The sequence below is a fragment of the Chelonoidis abingdonii genome, chromosome 1 (assembly GCF_003597395.2).
Source record: "Chelonoidis abingdonii isolate Lonesome George chromosome 1, CheloAbing_2.0, whole genome shotgun sequence".
Lineage (NCBI taxonomy): Eukaryota > Metazoa > Chordata > Testudines > Testudinidae > Chelonoidis > Chelonoidis abingdonii.
Window position 1 is genome coordinate 249,036,903 of NC_133769.1, and position 23,042 is coordinate 249,059,944.

A 23,042-nucleotide genomic window follows, 5' to 3' on the forward strand; every position below is an offset into this window, starting at 1 on the left:
GAGATAGTAACTGGGAGTGTGGTCTACAGACCACGGGCACTCCTTTGATTTGGATTGTGCACTTAAGATGATCCTGTTTTAATGGCTTTGATGAAGTCACTAATGGTGAACGTGCGGAATCCCTGGAAGAGAAGAACTATTAACTATCCCAACTAATAAAAAGACATGGCTAGGATTTCATCAATATCTGCCAGTAACAATTTATAAGGGGGCTACGAGTTTTCTGGAGTGTGATCTGGATGGAGATATCTTCACCAAAAACGTAGTGACACGAAATCCAGCAACGAAGGGTATGCACCATTTTAGATATCTAGGTACTATCTTGTGCACTAGTGACGAGCTACACTCGCTATAGAAGAAATGGTTGGGTATAGGTGAACAACCTTGGTTCAAAAGGGCACCATGCACATCATCTAATACATAATGGAGCGAGTATCAACTCATAAGCATGGAGTAAGGATAAAACTATATATAAACAGATCTGGGACTCTAAAAAGATTATATTATGAGCGCTTCCAGGATAAGGTGCTTCAGGAACATTTATTAATCGAATTAAGGAAATTAGTCCTAAGGGGAGTGGATGGGACTGAAGAAACTCATGATCTAGAATGAGGAGGCCTGAATTACTTCATTACGCTACAAGACTGCCAAGTAAACTTTCAGTTGAAAGCTCCTGCATCCCAAGAAAGTGGGATAGAGAGAAAGGATCTCATAGGCATGTTACATACCCGAAACAGTTAATGTACATCGCCAATCAGGCACGAGAGTTAGAAGTTCATCCATATTCAACGCAGAGGCATTAAGAAAAGCAAAGTCCACATAAGCCGAACGAGACGAAGTGCCGCGGATAGACATGGCTGTGGATTTTGAGGCGTGGAGGCATAAGGCTAGCTTAATGAAGTCAGAAACATTGTAGGAGATGAGTAAGAAGAAAGGCAAAAACCATGCAGTTTAGCAAAGTTGGACTCTGCAAAGGGAATGTAAAACCAATTGTAAAAGGTCTATACCATATACATAACAAGAGACAAAGAAAGAAAAAGGGCCACCGGCTAAACAACGGAGGAAGAATGAGGTTAAGGATAATCTAGCATGCCCTCAATAATAAGAAAATAACTTGTTGCCCAGTCTTAATAAGCTAATATGAGGAGCGTAGGTTAGGCGATATGGTAAGTATACAAGGGGGAATGAGGATACTGGAGGTAAGAATATTTAACCGACATCCGGGTAAGTAGCCAAACTCAAACAGATTAATGGGAACAAAAGGATATCAGAGGAAGCCACCAAGAAAATCTTATCCAAGAACTTATAAAGGGAAATGGCAACCATGCAATGAATTTGCCAATCGGCCTTTAAGACACATAGAATTGATTTCGACATTTAGAACTCAGAGCTTGACACAGCTGTACAAGAGGGTGTTACGCGATTGCATCCACCACTGTACGAGTCAATGGAAGAGTGAGCTAGAACCTAAGAGGTCCTATTGTAAGAAAGGAAAAAAAGAACGAGTAATCCGGAGTAAACTATACAAATACAAGGGCGAGCCTGTTAGTTTGATCATCGCGTAAGTGGGTATGTAATGGTCGTTCCTTGGTGAATACTAGCACCCTTACTGAGAGAAAGGGAGAGAAAAGTCTACGTCCAATAGAGATGCACGACATTTCACAGTCAGATCTTGGTTATAAACCTCTGGTCGGCGTAGAGAAAATCACAATCACCTGCGAAGATGGATATCTAGACCAAAAGGCATAAGAGTATGCCCTCCAACCCATACCGGATCACTCCTTTTTGAGGACCCACGAAGGTAGACAGATTCTAGAACAGAGGAAACCATGGGGACTATATTACACTCCCATTCTCAGTAAGCTTTTGGACCACGGTTACGCATCATTGGTAATTTATGTTCAAGTCTTAACCCAAAAGATTTGGAATAACTAGTTGATAGATCGTCCACCAATCTGAAAATTGAAAGTGGATAGGAACTGGTTACTGGGGCGAATGGGGAACGTGAATCTCAGACATACGGTCGTACCCTCACACAGGTAACGTCCAGCTGGAGGAGGATTACTAGGAGTTCCTGAGGTCAGTTTTGGGGCCAATCTATTTTAACCTTTTATATACTGACACTTGGCACAAAAAGCGGGGAATGTGCCTAATAAAGTTGCGGAATTGACACCAAAGCTGGGAGGATATTTGCTTTATAGCACAGGATAAAGAGAACCACACCTTGCTTTCAAGGGGATACCGATAATCAGTGGAGATCGGATGCATCGCGGTCGTAAAATCTGTGAATAAGATAGTGTCAAAAGAATACATCAATAAGAAGAGTTTAAATAGCACCGGAAGTACTTTAATTTATATCTCTCATATTGAACTGTAAGGTTTAACAGTTAAGACCTGATGTCACATTCTCACCAGAGGATCCGCACCAATCAGCGAGCCAGGAATTTCAGAATCTTTGAGGAGCGTTGGAAGTTCCGTTGGCTGGCAAGGAAAAGTTGGTGGATTGTTTGTCTCAACTCCGTGGAAGCGCTCTATATGCCATCCAGAATCCCAACCAGTTTCTTCTCTACCAATCTCCCTGATAAAGGACCTCATGTTCTGATAGAAATCCGCAAACAATATGGTTGTCAACGCTATCAAGATCACGAATATAAATAGACGAGTATAGGACTTATGTTGTAGTTTCCTATAATCTGCAAACGGCATATTGCGGCTGTAAGAGTTTTAACTCTGTGTCATTGACTGAAAGGATTCAAATTTCCGATATTTTTGCCTAGAATAAGATTAATTTGAACAGTGAATACTTAGGCATGGAGGGTATTCCAGTAACCTAATGTAAGCCGTGAAGAAACAAAGATGCACCTGTCACTCTTCCTATATCCGATTCTTAAAGTTTATCTAGACAAGAAAACATTTTTAACTATATCTTCTGCCACTCTTTAATTAAAAGTGTGTACTCTTCGGTATAAAGGAGACTAGGACGCCGTATCGTTTTTTTATTCTGGTGAGACCTACCATGCGACTGGGTCTAGATTCATCGTCTACACAGGAAGTGTGGGGAGAAAGAGGGAAGGGGAGAAAGAGAGCTAATTCTCTCTGTACCAGGATTGACGTCTCTCTCAGGAAAGAGTCTGGGGAGGGAGAAGAAGGAGCGGGGGAAGGTGATTCTTCCCTCTGTTTAAGCATCAAATGGAAGTTTGAATGCACACAGTAATCTTCCAGGGGAATCCAGGGAGGGAAGCCCTGGGAGAGGCAATGGTTGGGGGAAAGGGTGTCTTCACGTTCCATTGTTGTGAGACCTTGCCCAGTTCAAGGTCACTGGCTCTTGGGGTCCCCGGGCAATGTTTGTTGGGCGGGACCAGAGTGTCTGGAGCATCTAGGTAGAGCTCGATAGAGAGAGATTCTTTGTTGGGTTTGAATGGCACAGTGCATCACGGGTTCTACAGAAGATGGGTGAATTTAAGCATAGGCAATACATGCTGGTACTCCCTCTTACTTATGAAAACCTAAGTCAGACGTCGGGGGGATTTCTCTACCCATACAAATAGGAATGGAAATTTAATATGAAAAGTGCACGCTCATCCAGTGTTTAGAGGATTAAATAAAAACGAATTTTAGTTATAAATTGGGGACGCACAGTCAAAATCGCAAGTAACAGTAGGAAGAGAGACCGATTGATCAATGGAGTATTTGGTTGAGTCACCATTATGGATGACATATGAGCCACCGCCACAAATGCGATATGGCCCATTAAAAAGCAATGCAGTATAGGATCCGAAACAGGCAAGATATTCTCCAATGACTAAAAAGCATAGACTAGGCGATGTTAGTATCCTGCTTAGCGCGCTATACCAACCATGCAACTGGTGAGACCTCATCCAGGAATACTCGAGATGTGCAGCCTCTAAGGGATCCCATGACTTAGAGAAAGGATGAATTCAAACTGAAACAGTTCAGAGACGGCTACTTTATCTGAAAGGGAAATGATCCAAGGAATCGGAAAAACCTGTCTTATGAAAGGAAACTCAAAGAGATTGGCTTGTGTAAGCCTTAACCAAAAGAAGACTAGGGGGATATGACGACAGGCTCTTAAATAGTAATCATAGGAGAGAGGAATTATTTAACTTAGTACAATGTGAACATAAGAACATGGATATAAACTGGACCCTACGGAAGTTTAAGACTTGAAAATTAGATGGTTCCTAATAACATGGAGGGAGTGAAGTTCTGGAACAAAAAAAAAGACCTTCAAGGGGAGTAGTGAGGCAAAAGAACGTACGGCTTTAAGCTAAACTTGATAAAAATATTATGGCAGAGGATGGTAGACGAGAATAAAGCCTAATTTGGCAATATTGATCTTTGATTATACAGGTAAATATGCCAATGGTCTGTGATGGGAATGTTAGATTGGATGGGGAACATGAGTACTACAGAGAATTCTTCTTGGGGTGCTGGCTGTGACTATTGCCCACATGCCAAGTGTAAATCTGATCACCAAATAAATTATGGGGTCGGGAAGGAATATCACCTCCAGGCAGATTGCAGAGGCCCTGGATGTATATTTGCTAATCTCTGCAGCCAATGGGAGCAACGGTCTACACTTTGCGGAGGATTCTGCCTGTAGCTTGAGAAGTCTTCAAACCACAAATTTAACAGGACCTTCAATAACCTCAGAACATAGCTAGGGGTTTGTTATAGAAGTGGATGGGTGAGATTGTATGGCCTGCATTGTGCAGGAGGTCAGACTAGATGATCATAATGGTCCCTTCTGACCTTAAAGTCTATGAGTCTATGAGATCCACCTATCCTCAATGACTGGCTCCAGCAAGTCTGACACATTATTGAGATAGAGAGAGAGACTGACTTTTACATCAGCAGCAGACTCAAAATGTGTTTAAAAAAAAAATACGGACTCTAGTTTTAAGTTGCATACTGGCATTGATAATACTTACTAATAATCTCACTTAATTTTAATAATAGAATTATTAAATTTTGTAGCTCTTAGTTTTTTTCAATTAGGACCTCTATTTCTGGCATAGCTTTGCAAGCCACCATTCATTTTGGATTTAAAACTGGCACACATCAAAATGGAGATTTGGTTTCATAATCCAACTCTTCAAGAATCATAGCATTATATGCAGTTATGTGCATAGAGTTTGGACTGACCTCTGTTCCCTGCTGTATATGTGGGAGGAGGTGGTTCATTGGCATTCCTTCTTTGTATACTCTCTGAGTTAAAGTTTTATTTTGCCAACCTCAACAAAAAAACCCTCCTTGGGAACCACCTCATTATTGTTTTATACTACAGTATTGGAGACTCTTTTATAAATAGTCAAAGAACTTAGGTGACTTCTACAATATGATTTTGTTGTGAGACCAATATGGTTCTTTCGGCATCTCTCTTAGTACTTGAAATATAGTTTGAGGCTGTTTCCTTCTCCTCACATTACTTATTCTTGTCTTGTTGGGGCAAGCAGTGATCCAGAAAGATAAGGACAGACAACATAACCTGGGATAGCAGCTAAATATAGAGAAGTTGGACTACACATAATCTACGATAAATCACTACTGCTTTAAATATACAGCTTGGGGTATTTCTGCAAGGGTAACAGCTGCAGCACTGCAGCTACACTGCTGTAGTGCTGTACTGTAGACACTTCTTAGAGCAACAGATTGGTTTTTCCATCACTGTAATAAATCCATCCCCTCAAGAGGCACTAGCTAGGTTGACAAGAGAATTCTTCCATCAATCTAGCTTCATTTACAGTGGGAGTTAGGTTGACCTAACTTTGTCACACAGTGTCTGAAATTTTTGATACACTCAGTGATGTATATGGTTCGACCTAGATATAGACCAGGCCTTTAACTATACTTCTCAGATCCACCACACTGGAGTACAAGTTAAGGCCTAGTGTACTGCCAACTACAATGAAGAACAGGATTTTTGCAAGTTCCAGTCCTATTTACTGCTCCTTCTAGTCTTGTGGATATGAAAATGCTGGAAATAGAAGCATATGTTTCAAATCAGAGTCTCCCCCAGGATTTAAACTTGCAGTCTTCTCATGGAAATCTTACTGGATCTAAATAGAAAGTGTTAGGCAATTCTCTTGACTTTGGCCTGGCAATGGCACTAGCAACAGTGAAAGCAATAGCATAGACTAAACATCAATTACTTGAGACCTAGTTTAGACAGAATGGTGGTAAGAATGCTGGTGGCATCTATTCTAGAAATCTGGTCTACGCTACCGACCAATGTCAGAATACTGCATCACTCAGGGGTGTGAAAAATCCACACCCCTGAGTGACGAAGTCATACTGACCAAACTTCCCCTTGTAGACAGCGCCAAGTTGGTGTAAGAGCTTCTCTCATCAACTTAGCTTCCACCTTTTGGGGAGGTGGATTAACTACGCCAATGAGAGGGCTCTCTTCCGTCAGCTTAGAGCATCTTCATTAAAACACAGGTGCGTGTACCGATGCACGGTTTTAAGTGTAGATGTGCCCTCACTGTCCCTAGCACTGATGGAGTTACATGGCAAAATAACAACAAAGGGAGATTTAGGAATAGTCAAAAGAAAACAAAAATCAGGCTTTTGCAAGGACTATAAACACCCTCATTTTTCAGGGCGTAAGGCAACCATTATGTGTCTAAGGTTGGGAAGAAACTTCCTGGGGGCTGGTTATCCAATAAACGTCTACAGCAAAGATTTTTGTACCTACCTCTAAAGCAACTAGTGCTGGCCTTTGAGCTTGGATAATGAGGTAGAAGGACCTTGGCTCTGATCCGGAATGATATTTTCCCATTGTAGACAATGGCTATGATGTGACAGAGAGAGTGTGAGGCTTTGTTCTTTCTGCACATTGCCATCTGATGAAATCTTATAGGAGGAGGAGTGGAATTCTTTAGTGGTAGAGTTTAAATAAAAAAAAGTTGTTAAGAATTAAGAAATGTGTCAGGGAGAGATGCTTCAGGCATAGGTTCTTTGCAATCTCTAACCCAAAAACTATACAGATTCATATTTCAGTTTGCGAAAAACACCAGAAATACTTTCAGGTCAAGGGAAGACACATTAAAGTGTAGTGCAGGACGTCTTGTAGTCAGCTTCACTGTCGCATGTAAGGTACTTTCTAAAAGACTGTCATCTTGGTGCTTTTCTGCCTTTCTTTTACTGGTGATCCCTTCTATGCATTTATTGTTGCGTGATGTTGGATACAGCAAAGTGTGGCACAGGCCAGTGTTTTCTTCAACTTTAATATAAACAACAAGGCGTCCGGTGGCACCTTAAAGACTAATAGATTTATTTGGGCATAAGCTTTTGTGGGTGTGGTGTGGCTGATCTGGGTTAGGTCCTGTGATGTCTGTGGGCAGGTTGTCTGTGGGCAAGGACTGTCCTGCCACCCAAGGCCTGTGAAAAAGTGGGATCTACCACGATTTCAACAGCTTCCACCCCATCATCAGTTTCAGCCTGGATCAATCTACACGGGAGGTCCACTTTCTAGACACCACGGATGCAAATAAGTGATGGGTCACATTTAACACACCCTATATCGAAAACCTACTGACCGCTATGCCGGACCTCATCCCTCCCAGCTTCCATCCCGGCGGCACATCACACGATCATTGTGACAGCAGAGCAGCTGAGGTACAACCGCATCTGCTCTAACCCCTCAGACAGAGACCAACACTACAAAATCTTCACCAAAGCTCTCTCAAAACGTACAAACCCGCTACGATTGAGGTAAATAAGTAAACAGATCAACAGAGCCAGACGTTTGTACCCAGATAGCTTCCATTACTGCAGGACAAAGCCCAAGAAAGAAACCAAGAGGACTCCACTTGGCAACACATACAGCCCCCAGCTAAAACCCCTCCAATCGCATATCAGGGATCTACAACCCATCCTGGACAACTGCATTCCCACTCTTTCACAGGCCTTGGGGGCAGGCCAGTCCTCGCCCACAGACAACTGCCAACCTTTGAAAAGTATTCTCACCAGCAATGCCACACCGCATCGCAAGTAACTCTAGCTCTAAGTAACCTAATCCATGCAACAAACCTCGACGCCTACCTGCCCATCATATCTTACACCAGCGACACATCACAGGACCTAACAGAGCAGCCACACCATCACCGGTTCATTCACCTGCACGTCCACCAAGGTAATATACACCATCATATGGCCCAGCAAGGCCCCCTTTCTATAGTACCATTGGTCCAAAACTGGACAGTCTCTACGAAAAGATAATGACACAAATCAGATATCAGGAATGCAATATAAAAAAACCTGTAGGAGAGCACTTCAACCTTCCCTGGCCACACTAACAGGACCCTTAAGGTGGCCATCCTGCAGCAAAAAAACTTCAGGACCAGACTTCAAAGAGAAACTGCTGAGCTTCAGTTCATCTGCAAATTTGACACCATCAGTTCAGGATTGAACAAAGAATGTGAATGGCTTGCCAACTACAGAACCAGTTTCTCCTCTCTTGATTTTCACCCCTCCACTGCTACAACAGGGCCTCATCCTCCCTGATTGAACTAACCTCGTTATCTCTAGCTTGCTTGCTAGCATATATACACCTGCCCCTGGAAATTTCCACTACATGCATCTGACGAAGTGGGTATTCAGCCATGAAAACTCATGCTTCAAAACGTCTGTTAGTCTATAAGGTGCCACAGGATTCTTTGCTCCAAATAAATCTGTTAGTCTTTAAGGTGTCACCAGACTCTGTTGTTTTTGTGGATACAGACTAGCACGGCTACCCCCTGGAACTTAAATATAAAGATCCAACCTGAGAGGACTTACAGACAGCAGCATGCAAAGCTCCATCTCACTTGAACCAAACTTAGAACATCACAAGCTCAGATGCCTGAGATTCACCTGGCCTTTGGAGGGGCAATTTTTTGCAGATCCTGAACTAAAATTTGGTTTACACTATTTCCACTTTGATGAATGAAAGAATGGAAGGGAGCAGGGACTCTTGGCTTTTTAATCTTAGAGGAACATAACAAAAAGAACAGGAAGGACGGGAAATCCTGAAACTTCATTCACTTTGTAAAGTAAAGATAAGCTATGAAATTCTGTATGATTTAATAATGCTCATTATCGTAGAACTGGAATTATTGAGCCACAATAGTTTCTGGTTTACTTTCTGCTTACACAGCCGAGTGGTTAGATAATGTTTAGGTTTCAAAACAGTGTCTAAAGGGGATATCTTTGCATGGCACAGTTACGTGCGGGAGGATATGTGAAGAAATACTCTTGCAAATAGGATAGCAACATCCACAGCAGATCTGTGTGTGTAATTGGCAAAGAAATACTTTTACCGATAGAATTCTTTCCATGATTAATTTTTTAACTGGAAGATTTGGAATATTTTGGAATATTTGGAATATTTAAATAAAAATAATATATTGCATTAAGCAGTGCCTTTCTTCTCGTGAATTACCATTTCTTTACAAACTGCTATCTATGTTTTGTCCCATTTAGGTGTCCATATCCCAAACTGTAAAGGTGGTTTCCACCACCTGCTTGGCATGGTAATACTACATTTATAGTTTAGGATATGAAGTGAAAACAACCCAATACGTTCTGAATTTCTGAACCAGTATTAAGAACTCTCTAAGTGTTTGACTAAAAATGCCCACTTGGTTAGATTAGTTTAGGTGTGATTGTATAGGATCAAAATAAACAGTAAAGGTACTGTGCAAGGAAGTTATGCAATGATGAGGCAGCCAAAAGCAATTTAATTTGAGATTTAAATTTAAGTAAACATCCTAAACTATATTGCACTGACTAAACTAGGAGAGAGCATTAAATGGGAGAGAGCTTAAGGGAGGAGAGCTTTAAAATTCTGGGGTGCCTGCTACATAATTTAGGTCTAATGTGTCCTAGAAGAATCATGGCTTTGCTTAGGGCTGGGATTGTCTCTCCTCTGTGTTTGTACAGTCCCCAGCACAATGTGTTCTCAATCCCAATTGGGTCCTTTGGGTGCTACCATAATATAGGCATTTAATAATAAGGTGTATGGTCTCTCTGTGATTCAGCATGAGGGAGTTCAATGGGTGTGAGCCTATAACTGAGGAGGCTCAGTCCCTTGCAACTGAGAGTTTCATCCTGGGTATCATTACTACCTGAAGAGCACAGCTGTCATGGTATGTCATTGTTGCTAAGAGGTGATTCTTAAGGGCTTGTCTATGCAGAGCAGCAGTGCGCACTAGAGGGGAGTGATTTCTAAAGTGCACCAGTGTGTTGCATGCTAAATGGCCTGGGTAGATCCTGCTGGCACAACTAAAAGTTCCCTACTGTGTGTTAATCTAACATTGTTTGAAACAGCACTACCTTAATGTTCACTATGGAATTTTTAGTTCATGCCAGCAGGTTCTACACAGTCCAGTTAGTGAATAACACATTGGTGTGCTTTAGAAAACATACCACTCTGGTAAGCATTGCTACTCCATGTAGACAAGACCAAAGATATCCTGGACAAAGATCATTCAGAGTCCTGAAGAACAGGATCAAGGCCTTACACCAGAAAAGGTAGAAGTGGATGGAGAGCCTGAACTGTGTGTGTAGAACAATGGTGTGAAATGTTTTCATTGCCCTGCTTACTTAGGAGAGGGGCTGCAATGTATCATACCATCTGAAAGTTTGTGTGGCATTGACTTTCAGCGCCAGGTACTGTACACTGCAGTAGTCAAGCCTGAATTTGACTAATGCATGGATTTCCATGGCCAGGTTGAATTTTTCCCCAATCAATTTTTACACTTTCCCCACATTACTATATAGTATCTATTGGGCACCCTTTTGAGCACCAACATGACACCTAGCCACAATGAAACTATACAGTAGGTATTCTTTCTTCACAATCTGTCTGCTTGTTGGGAGGAGGATATTCATTTATTTCTATTTGCAGCAATAAGCTGAGAAGTGCAAAAAATTCTACCGCTTAAAACAATAAATGCTAAATATACGTTGAGAGGATTTTATTATCCAACTATAATGCTTCCTGTAACTTAAAAAAATACTCTGAGCGGAAAGTCAGTTGTTGGCAGCTAGTGATTCTTTTTTCTGTTTATGTCAGATCTCATTAAGTGTTCTGCTTTTACATTTAATCTTGTTATCTCAACACTAAGTTTCTTGGCTGAAAAATCATTTATTCCGGGTATCAAATGTTTCATTACAGTGAACAATTGTAAGATTGCTCTCAGCACAGAAGATAGCACTATGCCAAAAAAAAAATCAAAAAAAAATATCAGTATTTGCTTCAGATTTTAAAACCTGAGCTGCTGAGGTTCCAGGGGGTTAGGTTTCTCAGAGCAAGTGAAATTAGATTGATTTGTAACAAGAAAGCTAGAAGCTCTGAAATTCATTAAAAGGCACATTTATGTCTTATTATTCATACACACTCCTTGTTCTTTTGAGAAGTTTAACATATCTTATGTACCTACCCAATTGCTAATTGATAGTAAATTCTTAGAGGATGATGAACAAGGGGAAAAATGTTAAGGACTCTCAGTATAACATTAAAGACAAGGAATCCATTTAGTAACTTCTGTGGTGGAGGGGTCCTGCCCTTTTTATTAGAAGTTCCTCAAGAGAAGTGTATTTTCTTCATCTGTTCTATCTAATTAGTATCAGATTCAGATTCTGTTTGTGAATCTTACCCTAGAAACAAATGTTATGGTTTATGGTGGGACAGAGAGATTCTGGACATTATGTAACCTGCTTTGGTTCCAGTTTCTACTACGTTTTTCCTTAATTCTGCCACAGCACTGTAATCTTACCTAAATGGCTTTCAGCATGTGTCTGTAGCTATTTAGCTTGTTCAATCTTTAGTAATAAACACATTAGGCTCAGGAATAGCTTTGACTTCATTAACTGTTTTAAACCTGTCATATCCCCTCCATTTTCTAATGATGATTGATATTGCTTGTCTTCTGTGGTATTGTCTTACCTTATATAGCTGGCACCTTCTCTTTTACTGTTTAGGTAACAATACAACTTCTACCACAACAATTAAAAAAAAAAAAAAAAAGACTATCTTGAATGTTGTCACCAGTTTTGCGTTTGTAGCCAAATTACTTTAAGTGGATTTTAAGGATTTTTATGGCAGAGCTTGACCTAATATTTTTAGTTCTGTCCCACACCATTTGATGTCATCCTGAGAGGGAATGGGTGAAGGAATTGGTTGGTATCCAGCACTGATCCAAGTGCTGTCTTGGTGGGTTTTTGTTTGGTTTTTGTTTCTCCCCTTTATCTTGTCCTTTTAGGGATTGGTTTTCTACCTCCTAAAGCATCTGACCTCCTTTGAAGTGAAGGCCATTGTTGCTTCAAAAGCTAGCCGGCAGGTAATCTTGGAATGGGAGTGGTATGAAATTAATTTGAGTGTTAAGGGCCTGCACAAGACTTTGAAGACAACATAAAGTTTACGTAGGGGGATGCTTAGTGTTTGTGACGGGGTGGGCTAGACCCAGAGGCCCCAGCTGGAGGCCTCAGGGTCCTACTATACCCCATCTCAGAAAGGAATAGTAGAGAAATTGTCCCAGCTGCCTAGAGTGGCTGTGGGAGGAAGCAGCCAATCAGGGCCCAGCGGGGCCATATAAAAGAAGCTGCAGTGCTAGAGTCAGTCAGCTGCTGTCTGGAGCTGGAGAGTGAGGACCATAATGCATCAGTAACAGCATTTGTTCTGTACCATAGCCTGGTAGTAGTACATCATAATACCTAGATTCTGAGCCATTTAAATACACCTCCAGTTTTATAGGTTAAAAGAAAATTATATCTCCCTAGAATTATTGGAGCCTGTCAAAAATAGTGGCTAAACAAGAGCCATCTGACATTTGTCAAAGGCTTTGTGAAAGCTTAAATAAAGTTCCTCACAAGAGGCTGTTAAAGTTAGGGGTGATAGGCATAAGTATTATCATGGATTAGAAACTGGCTATGAGACAAGAACACATTAGAAATGTGCGGACAGATTTCAGTGTGGCAGAGGATTACATGGGAGGTCGCAGTAGGGTGGCCCAAGATCTGTTTTAGCACAATTAATTTAATGTATTCATTACTGAGCTGAGAAATAGTGAAAAGAGAGGTGGCACAATTTGCAGATGATACACATTTTAGATTATTCACTAGAGAAGATATGGAGACCCTTCACCTATCCATTTCACAAATGAGCAGTACAATGGCACAAAAAAAATAAAATGGTTGGCAAATATACATAAGAAGAAATAACAACTACACTTCCACCTTACTATCTTCTAAATTAACTGTAACTGCTCAAGAAAAAGGCGTGGGCATCACTGTGAACAGCTCAGTAAAAATGGAACTTCAAAGTGCAGCAGTAATTATTTTTTTGTTTGTTTTAAAGGTGGAATGCATAAATATGAATGGAAGACAATGCCAACATATTATAATGCCACTTTGTAGAAATCTATGGTACACCTTCACCTGGAATACTGTATTCTCAGAAAGCAGCAGAGAATCCTGTGGCATCTTACAGACTAACAGACGTTTTGGAGCATGAGCTTTCGTGGGTGAATACCCACTTCGTCAGATGCATGCATGCATCTGCATCTGACGAAGTGGGTATTCACCCACGAAAGCTCATGCTCCAAAACGTCTGTTAGTCTGTAAGATGCCACAGGATTCTCTGCTGCTTTTACAGATCCAGACTAACACGGCTACCCCTCTGATACTTGTGTTCTCAGAGGCATGGAAAGATTTTCATATGAAAGAGGCATTGAACTGGGGCTCTCAGAAAGACTGGAGCTATGAGTAGACAATATATGTTAGAGAGACAAGGTGGGTGAGGTAATATCTTTTATTGAACCAACTTCTGTTGGTGAAAAAGACAAGCTTTTGAGCTACACTGTGCTCTTCAGGTCTGGGAAAGGTACTCAGAATATCACAGCTCAATGCAAGGTGTCAGAGGCAGGAACTAGATTACATGGACCTGATATGGCAGTTCCTCTGTTCCTAATTAAGGGGGAACTACTCTGTGTCCCTGGCATGTGTGCAAACACTCTTACAGTACATCCATCCTTAACAAGGCATTTGGCATTCTAGTCCAAGATCTCCCTTCCTGTGGCAGATAGTATACATGTGTGATAGTTGCCAAGTGTGTGGGAGATTAGGAAATGCTTGAAGTGCAATGCTTTTTAAACAATAAAAATTAATTAAAAGTTGTTAGGCACTATAGCCTGCAGGACTGTTGTCTCATTCTTAGTCTTGTAACACTTATATAGTACCACTGATTACAAATGCATTTGAACTTCATTCACTTCCATAGTTAAATTAAAAAAGATCAAGAGTAGCAGTCCCATGTGAATGTGTTCTTGAGTTACTGCCTGCATAGCCAACAAACCTTTCAGATCTGTGATCCAGTGATTTGTACTACATTACTGCACTCTTGGTTTCAAAGTAATTCATACTCATTAGTAGGAAAAGTTAAATGCTAGTTTCAGACTGATGGAGGGAATAAGGAATGTATCTACAACCAGTGTGAAAATTATCTGACAATGTTAGGCTATCATGTTTTACACTTAGAGCTCTTATTAATCTGCAATGATCTTTATTGAAAGAGAGGATACAACCATAATTTTCATTCCTTCTCTTATAAACTGGGCACAGGGAAGGGACAGCTAAGACAGATACACTCCTGCCCCATTACCTGACATAGTGAATGCTTATGGGAAGGGGGTAGGTTTAGAAGATAAAATAAAAAAAGAGCAAGTTAAAAATCACTTAGAAAAGTTAGATGCCTGAAAGTCACCAGGGCCTGAAGAAATGCATCCTAGAATACTCAAGGAGTTAATAGAGGAGGTATCTGAGCCTCTAGCTATTATCTTTGGAAAGTCATGGGATACGGGAGAGATCGAGACTGGAAGGGAAATAAAGTGCCTACTATTAAAAGGGTAAATAAACCCCCAGGAAACACAGACAGTGTAGTTTAAACTTTGTGTGCAGGGAAAATACATGAGAGCAAGGTAATGAAAGAAACTCATCTGCAAACATTAGGAAGGTCGAGTAGTGTAGTAGGATAGCCAGCATGGATTTGTAAAGAACAAATCGTGTCAAACCAATTGATAGCTGCTTCTTTGATAGATAACAAGCCTTGTGATTAGGAGAGCCGGTGGATGTGCTATAACCATAACTTTTACGTAGAGGAGCATTTGAGATGACACGTTTCACCTGGCAATTTATTCCTTATCGATAAATCATAGGCAAAATACAACTTTAATGGGGCATACTAGTAAGGAGAGTGGGTGCATACGTGTGGATAACCGATTACTCAGAAGAAGTAGTTATTCAATAGAGGCATGCAAAATCGTGCTGGAAAGGTATATAATGGGGTGTCTGCAGTGGGTATTGTTTTGGGACGGCTGTGTTCAATAGCTTCATCCAGACATGAATGTGTGGCGATAGGACAAGTACGGGCTTATTAAGGTTCGTGGACTGATACCAAACGGGAGGGATTGCAACTAGTTGTGAGAGAGGGTCAAAATTCAAAATGATTGGAAAATTGAAAATGATACTGAGGTTAAACGCAATGAAGTTAAAGGACAATGCATAGGTCTCGCAATTAGGAATGGAAGAATCAGCTTTCACAAACAGAATGGAGAGACGTTAGGAAGAGGATGGCAGAAAGAGATCTACGGTCAGATTGACACAAGCTAATATGAGTCACAGTGTGATACTGTTGAAAAAAGCAATAGTACTGGGTATTACGAATGGATTAACAAGACCAAGAAGTCTTCTTTGCGCCTCCTGTGCTGGTTGAGCCTAACGGAGTGTTGTGTCAGTTTGGGCAGGCATTATTCAAGAAAGAGTGTGAGAACATTGGAAAGGAGGTCCAAGAAGAGCAACAAGATGATTAAAGGTCTTGAGAACATGACCTATGAAGGAAGCTGAAAAACTGGTTTATTTAGTTGGAAAAGAGGACTGAGAGGGGATATGATAGCAGTTTCAGGTATCTAAAAGGGTGTCATCAGGAGGAGGGAGAAACTTGTTCACCTTAGCCTCTAATGCTAGACAAGAAGCAATGGCTTAAACGTCAGCAAGGGAGATTTAGGTTGGACATTAGAAAAAGTTCCTAACGTTGGGTAGTTAAACTGGTAAATGCCTAGGGAGTTTGTAGGATCTCCATCTCTGGAGTATTTAAGAGTAGGTTAGATAAATGTATCAGGATGGTCTAGACAGTATTTGGTCTGCATGAAGCAGGGACTGGACTTGATGATCTTGTCATAAACGATAAGAAGAGTTAATAGCAGAAGTACTTTATATCTCTTGACTGTAAAGGTTACAAGTTCAGTAAGCCTGGCTGTCACCTGACCAGAGGACCAATCAGGAGACAGGATACTTTCAACTTTGAGGAGGAAGTTTCTGGTGTGTGCTGTTTGTGTTTTGGTTTGTTTCACTCTGGGGTCAGAGGACAGACGTGCAACCAGGTTCTCTCCAATCTCCTTGATACAGTTCTTATAGTTCCAAATAGTAAGTACTAGATAGATAAAGCGAGTTAGGCTTATGTTGTTTCTTATTTGCAAATGTGCATTTGGCTGGAAGGAGTTTAATGGCATTTGGCTGGAAGAGTTTAATGTGTATTTGGCTGGAGGAGTTCAAATTTGTATTTGCTGAAAGGATTTTAATTTGTACTTGAATACTTAGGCTGGGAGGGTATTCCAAGTGCCTATAGCAAGAACCCTGTACCTAATCCATTTTAAATTTACAAAGATAATTTTACGTGTTTTCTCTCTTTAATTAAAAGTTTCTTGTTTAAGACCTGATTGTTTTTTATTCTGGTGAGACCCCAGGGGACTGGGTCTGAATTCATCAGGGAATTTGTGGGGAGAAGGAGGGAAGGGGAGAAGAGGCTAATTCTCTCTGTGTCAGATTACTGTCTCTCTCAGGGAGAGTTTGGAGGGGAAAGAGAAGGAGGAGGAAGGTGATTTCCTCTCTGTTTAAGATTCAGAGTTTGAATCACAGTGATCTTCCAGGTACCAGGGAGGGAAGCCTGGAGAGGCAACGGTGGGGAAAGGTTTTCTTTCCTTGTTTAAGATCCAGAGGTCTGGTTCTGGAGTTCCCGCAAGGTTTTGGGGAGACCAGAGTGTACCAGGCACTGGAATTCCTGGTTGGTGGCAGCACTACAGGTTCTAAGCTGGTGATTAAGCTTAGAGGAATTCATGCTGGTACTCCATCTTTTGGACGCTAAGGTTCAGAGTGGGGATTTGTACCATGACACCTCTTGAGGTCCCTTCCAGTCCTAGAGTCTATCTATGAATTTTATTGTTTGATGTGTATGCTAAATAAATACATAGATGCTGTGTAACTCTGACACCAGTGGAGTCAAAACAACAATGAATTAGGTACATAGGTCCAGATTTTTAAAAGTATTTAGGTGTCACTGTGCTTAGGATTTAGGAGCCCAACTTTCATTTTAAAAAGAGATGGCACCTAATGCTTAAATCCCTTTTGAAAATGAGTTTTAGGCTCCTGTTAGATGTTGCAATCCCTGCGTGCAGCAATACCTGGATACCTTTAAAAAATCTGGGTCATAATCTTTAACAGTAATTCTAAAAGTTGCCAGGTCTTCTGTGTTTTGATCTGGTTAAAAATCTATTCAGGATCTTCATATACAAAACATTTTTAAGGAATACATGTAAAATACATAAAATGGCAAACTTTTTTCCCTTTCAGAATCCTGTTCTGTTGGCATAGGTGGTGTCAAGGAAGAGCAACGGCAGTGCCAATTGCAATGCAACAACAATGGCAACCATCTAGGATACTGTGCTGTGTCATTTCATTAAGTGTTATGTACTGGTAGTTTAGGAAAGTGTCAAAAGTAGCTATTTCCCATTTGCAGTAGGTGTTTTGCAAAGTTATTGTTTTGGCTGTTTTAAAAATAAATTTCTTTTAAAATACCAAAGGGATAAATTTACACTAATGCTTTTTAAAAAGCATTTTATTTTAACTAGAGTTTGTTAAACGGGCACCTGTTCTTTTTTCCCCCTGCTCCTAACAAAAATAAGTTACCAATTAACTCATTTCAAGAAATAGAGAGGTTTAATGAGCAGATTTTAGATTAACAATATATATCTTAATATTTCAGCTAGATAAATCTTTGAAGTGACAAAGAAATTCAGTTGCAAAATAGAAGGTTTACAATGGCTGGACAGACAACTACTGTATACAACAGATATCACTTGTTAATGTGTCACTATAAAAGCTCACTTTAAGGAAACAAGAATGTTGTCTCCCCACACTCTATTTATGGCTGCGTTTTTCGTGGTGACTCTAGCTTAGTGGGTTTTTTACTGGAATTCATTTGGGTTGTGTATTTTTGGCTCTTGGGTCTAAGTTTCACATGCAGCACCACAAAAAGTTCATCCTTTTAAGTCACAGTAGTTGTTAGTGGTCATTGGGGAGAAGAAGAACACTTGTATGCTGGGTTTCTTTAAAGAGTAATACCCAAAGATGTTAGTGACTTTTTATATATTTGCATTACAATGTGTGCAGATATTTTCATTGCTTCTTTTGAAGGCTAGATTGGGCTGATACAGGGTGGCACATAGTTGTGGTGCCTCATGAACAGTGCAAGGAAGGAGTTGTGCCTCAGAGGAGCCTGGCCATTTCCTTTCCTGTCCTACCCTCGCCCCTGGAGGTGGAGTACAAATCTATTACTGGCCTTCATCAGTAGCAGGTAACTAAGCCCCTCCCCTGCAATAGTTAAGCTGAACTGATTGATGCACTGTGATGGGGGAGGAGCCACGGCCAACCCATCCGTCAAGGGTGGGAGTAATGGGTGTACAGAACCTATTTACCCCAATGTACTCATGCCCACGAGGCAGGTAGTCCATTTAGAGGCTGAAAGGAAGGTGTCTTGTTCTCTTTTATGCTACCACCAAACCACACAGTCTAGCCTGTGATTAGCCCTTAATAATTGTTATCCAGCCACATGACCTCTTCATCACCCTTTTTGTGGCCATCTGATTTTTCTAAAGAGGGAGAATTTGAGAATACCTTGGTGATTTTTCGCGAAGACTCGGTGGTCCAGCCTAAAATCCAAACAGACTAGACTGAGACATCCCTACCTGGTCAGTGTTTTGATGTATTTCCTGTACATGTCTCTTTGTCAGGAATGAAAAGAAATATATGAACAGATATTGGAAAGAAGTAGAAGTTGGCGACTTTGTTCAGCTTCGTTGTAATGAAATCATACCTGCTGACATATTGCTGCTCTCTTCAAGTGACCCTGATGGGCTGTGTCATATAGAAACTGCTAACCTGGATGGGGAGATCAATTTAAAACAAAGACAGGTAGTGAGGAGATTCTTAGAGTTGGTAAGTCAACATCTTTCATTTTTATTTAAGATAATGGTTTGTTTAAACTCAATAAGTGATTCACCAATCCAGAACCACACCAATCAATTAACCTTTCTTCTTCTAGCAGGACTGGTGCTCCCCTGCAATTAGAATTAAACTGCTAGGATATACCAACAGTTACCTCAGATACCATTATGCAGTTATTGCCACATTTTTTCCCTGTATTTGAAAATGGAGATATTTGGTAATTGTGTGGGGCAGGCAAATGTTACTTTTTTTTTTAATGACTTGTATTGTATTTTGGTTTTTGTATCACATTTTCAACTGTTCTTTCTGTAGATAGTTTTCAACATAGAAAATAACTATTTTTCATGTCTGTGGGCCAAATCACTTTCAGTTGGAAATTCTACCTAAAAATCCATGTCCCAGTATGTCCCTCTAACTTTAAAGGTACAGCATGCATGTATTTTAATGGTGTATTTTCAGCCGGTGAGAGCACGAGCTACAAAAGTTGCCTCACTGCTCTCTTGTTGGCATTCCTCTCTCCACAACAGCACTGTGCATGCAAATAAACAAACAAACCCAGGAGGTCAGGAATAGGAGGTGCTTTGTATGAAATGATTGGAAAACTAGCTCGACTTACTTAATCTAGCGACCGTACTTGAGTATTAATCATATGTAACATGGTGATAATAGCACTTCTCTAACTAACGGGGGTGCTGTGATTGTGAGGCACTCCAATACTGCAGTAATGGGGCCCATGTAAGTATCAAATATAGATTGAAATCAATGACAAAACTGCCATTTATTTCAACGAAAGCCCCTCCTAACGTCAAGTATTGAAAAAGAGCTCCAAAGAAAACAGCACATGACCACCTCCTCCTAGAATAACTCAGAAAGCATTAAATACCCAAGTCCTGGTTTCAATGTCAATTAAGTTGTCAGCAGCATGTGTACCTGCAATTTCAAAGTCTAGCGCAACTGCAGCATCTTGTAATTCCCTCAGCAATATGATAGCAGTCCTTATTAAAGTACGGGCCAAAACCCCTGGCATGTGACGTCACTATACGTGTCTCACTAATATGAGAAGAGTCTTTACAACCTTTGAAAAACTTGCCCTGGTGAGTGTTGAACAGTGATATGTCAGAGGCAGTTCCTCTGTGTCACTTTTTAGACAACCAAATGACAGGGAAGATTGGAGTGGGTTCTCTGTTCCTAAAATGAAGTTCACTCCTTCTCTGGACCCAGCTAAATCATCCCCACTGGAGATGGTTTATTCTTGGGGCTCAGAAATATGTTTCTGAAGAGCATATTTTTTCTGCCAAATGTTAAGTATCATTGTAAAAGAAATCCATAGGAGCCTGTCCCCAAATTTCCTATAAGAACTCCACCCCACACCATTAATTCATTGAAGCTGAATGCTGCTACATTATCAGTATGTACAGTAAAATTAGTCTTAATTTGTCTGTTGCCATATGGCACTGGCTCATTTCACAGCACTCTTCTATAAATGGAAAACAAATGAATAGATTGTGCAGTCCTTCCTCCCTTCTCTTTATAGCACACACACGTCACAGGCCAAGGGCAAGATGTGGGAACCCGTTGTTAAAATATTGGCAGCACGTCACAGGATTTGAGCTAACATTCCCATAGCAAGCATGGAGAAAGATTTAATATCAATACTTTGCATTTATTTTATTAGGCAAAATGAGTTTTTTCTTAAATGTGTGAAGTAGGTCAAGAAATCACTATGGCTTTCATTTTATAGACAGGGAAGCTGAGAGGGACAAATTCTTTAGTACCCTTTCCTGTGCTGGGCATGAGGAAGAGAGGAGGTGGCATGCCAGACGAGATGGGAAAGCTACTTTCAAGACTCTGTAATTCTGTCCCAGTTCAGAGTCTCTACCTTGTCCCCACCCTTGCAATTTACAGCATGCCAGGTCTACTCTAAGTTGCATGCCATAAAGAGCCATGTCACCAATACAGACTACCCAGAGTGCAGTGCTTGACACTCATGCCTCTTCTAGACACCAACACATTCTCCTGTGTCAGGGTCAGACTGAGGGGCCTGTGCAGAGCTGTTATGCCAGCTCTATTTTGGTCTGAGAACTCCCCTGCAAAGAGGTATGATCTTCCAGGGCAGTCTATACCCTCTTTACGTCCTCTACTCATATGGGCGTATGCAGGGCCCAGAGAGTGACTTTGCCAAAACTAGAGAGAGTCAGAATTCCTGCCTGCCAGTCCTGTGCTCAGAAAATACCATCTGTCCGCCAGAGATTGGATGGGTCCCTTGTCAGCAGTACTTTGAATCACAGCAAGCAATTGCAGTGGCAGTCCTGAGACTGAGGATGCAGCACTTTGCAGGCCTTATCACACTCTAAACAAATGTGAAGAAGGCTCATGAAGATCCTAGAATTGTTTCTGCAGCATTTGTGGCCGCTATTGGTCTTCTCAGCTGGTGAATCCCAAGAACCTAATTTTTGTGATGGAGTAACTAGAAATATAAATTATTTCAATTCTGCCTTGATTTATCTGAATAATAATTAGTATGTTGGGAACGCTATTGTTACTTAGTATTGTTTGTATGTTAATAAATGTGATACTTTCTATATATGATCATATGTCCCATTGATACTCAAACTGTGAAATCAATCCTTGACGCTGTACACGATTTTAATTTCATGGGCTGTATTGCCATTTCTCTGGCTTTTGAAAAATCTAATTCGAATGTGATTCTGTGGTATACATTTACATCAGGTAGGCTAGCAAATAAACGATCAGTTAAGCAAGTAGGTGAGAGATTTGTTTGTGTAATTGCAGTTTAAATATTTGATTCTCCTAAAACCAATCAATATTTGAAGTGCTACTGCACAGTAATTGAGTTTACTAATCTTTTTTCCTCATTTTGCCATAAATTTATGAGGCAATTTCTTTTTTAATTTTTTTTTTTTACAGATTTGCACTTAACCAGTAGCTTTTATTTTAGTATCTGTGTATGTCTGTTCTTATGTAAACAAATCTTTGGAGAACAATTCTATTTAAAATTAATAAAGCAGCTCATGAAATGGAATATTTCAGAATTTTTTATTTTTCTTTTAACTTGTCATGATACTCAGTGCTGGGTTTTTTTAAATGGTTCTTCTGGGAAGGAAAATATAGGCAGAGATTTTTCAAAGGCATTTGTGCCTTAGAAATGTTCCCCCTTAATATTTAGGTACTGTAGTCTCTGGACCTTGATACTAGGTCAGAAATTTCCTTTCATATAATTTGCCTTTAGATCAGAAAAATATAGGGGATTTATTTCATACTGGGGCATGGATCAGATCAATGTGTGTATTGAGACACATTGGAAAGTTAAGCTGAGAATACTTTGCTATACACAACTTTTGAGTGACCTAATGTTCTAGCAGTGAACAGCCAGCACTCTTTTCGGAAAAGCTTAGTGTATCTTGGTGATATACCAAGTTCCTTCTAAACTCTAACCCACCCTATTTGTTCTTTATGTCACAGCAAACATTTGAGTGTGCTGTACCTAATAGGAGACACATTGTGCAAGAAAAATCAATGTGTTTTCTGTGTTACTGTGCAGGCTGTTTTACCACCACACCCTCTATAATTGCTTATGGAATGTTGTACATGTGTTTAAAATATTTTGTCCAACCACTCTTCTGAGAGCGGCTAAGCAGATGCAGCCATCATTACAGGAATCAATCCTTCCTTTCAGGTTT

General features: G+C 40.5%; 1 protein-coding gene and 1 long non-coding RNA gene across 2 annotated transcripts in view; one reads left to right on the forward strand and one right to left on the reverse strand.

The window, feature by feature from the left end:
* The window catches only part of ATP10A (ATPase phospholipid transporting 10A (putative)), a 166,007-nt gene that overhangs the window by 46,261 nt on the left and 96,704 nt on the right, over positions 1 to 23,042 (forward strand). Inside the window, exon 2 of the mRNA XM_032805580.2 lies at positions 19,128 to 19,332. Coding sequence (XP_032661471.1) covers positions 19,128 to 19,332 — 205 coding nt within the window. The remainder of the gene's footprint in view (positions 1 to 19,127; positions 19,333 to 23,042) is intronic.
* LOC116839547 (uncharacterized) overlaps positions 1 to 23,042 on the reverse strand; it is a 62,859-nt gene that overhangs the window by 35,317 nt on the left and 4,500 nt on the right. The window contains exons 2-3 of the long non-coding RNA XR_004377172.2: positions 19,211 to 19,275; positions 6,719 to 6,899 (exon numbers count right to left, since the gene is read on the reverse strand). This is a non-coding gene — a long non-coding RNA (uncharacterized LOC116839547). The remainder of the gene's footprint in view (positions 1 to 6,718; positions 6,900 to 19,210; positions 19,276 to 23,042) is intronic.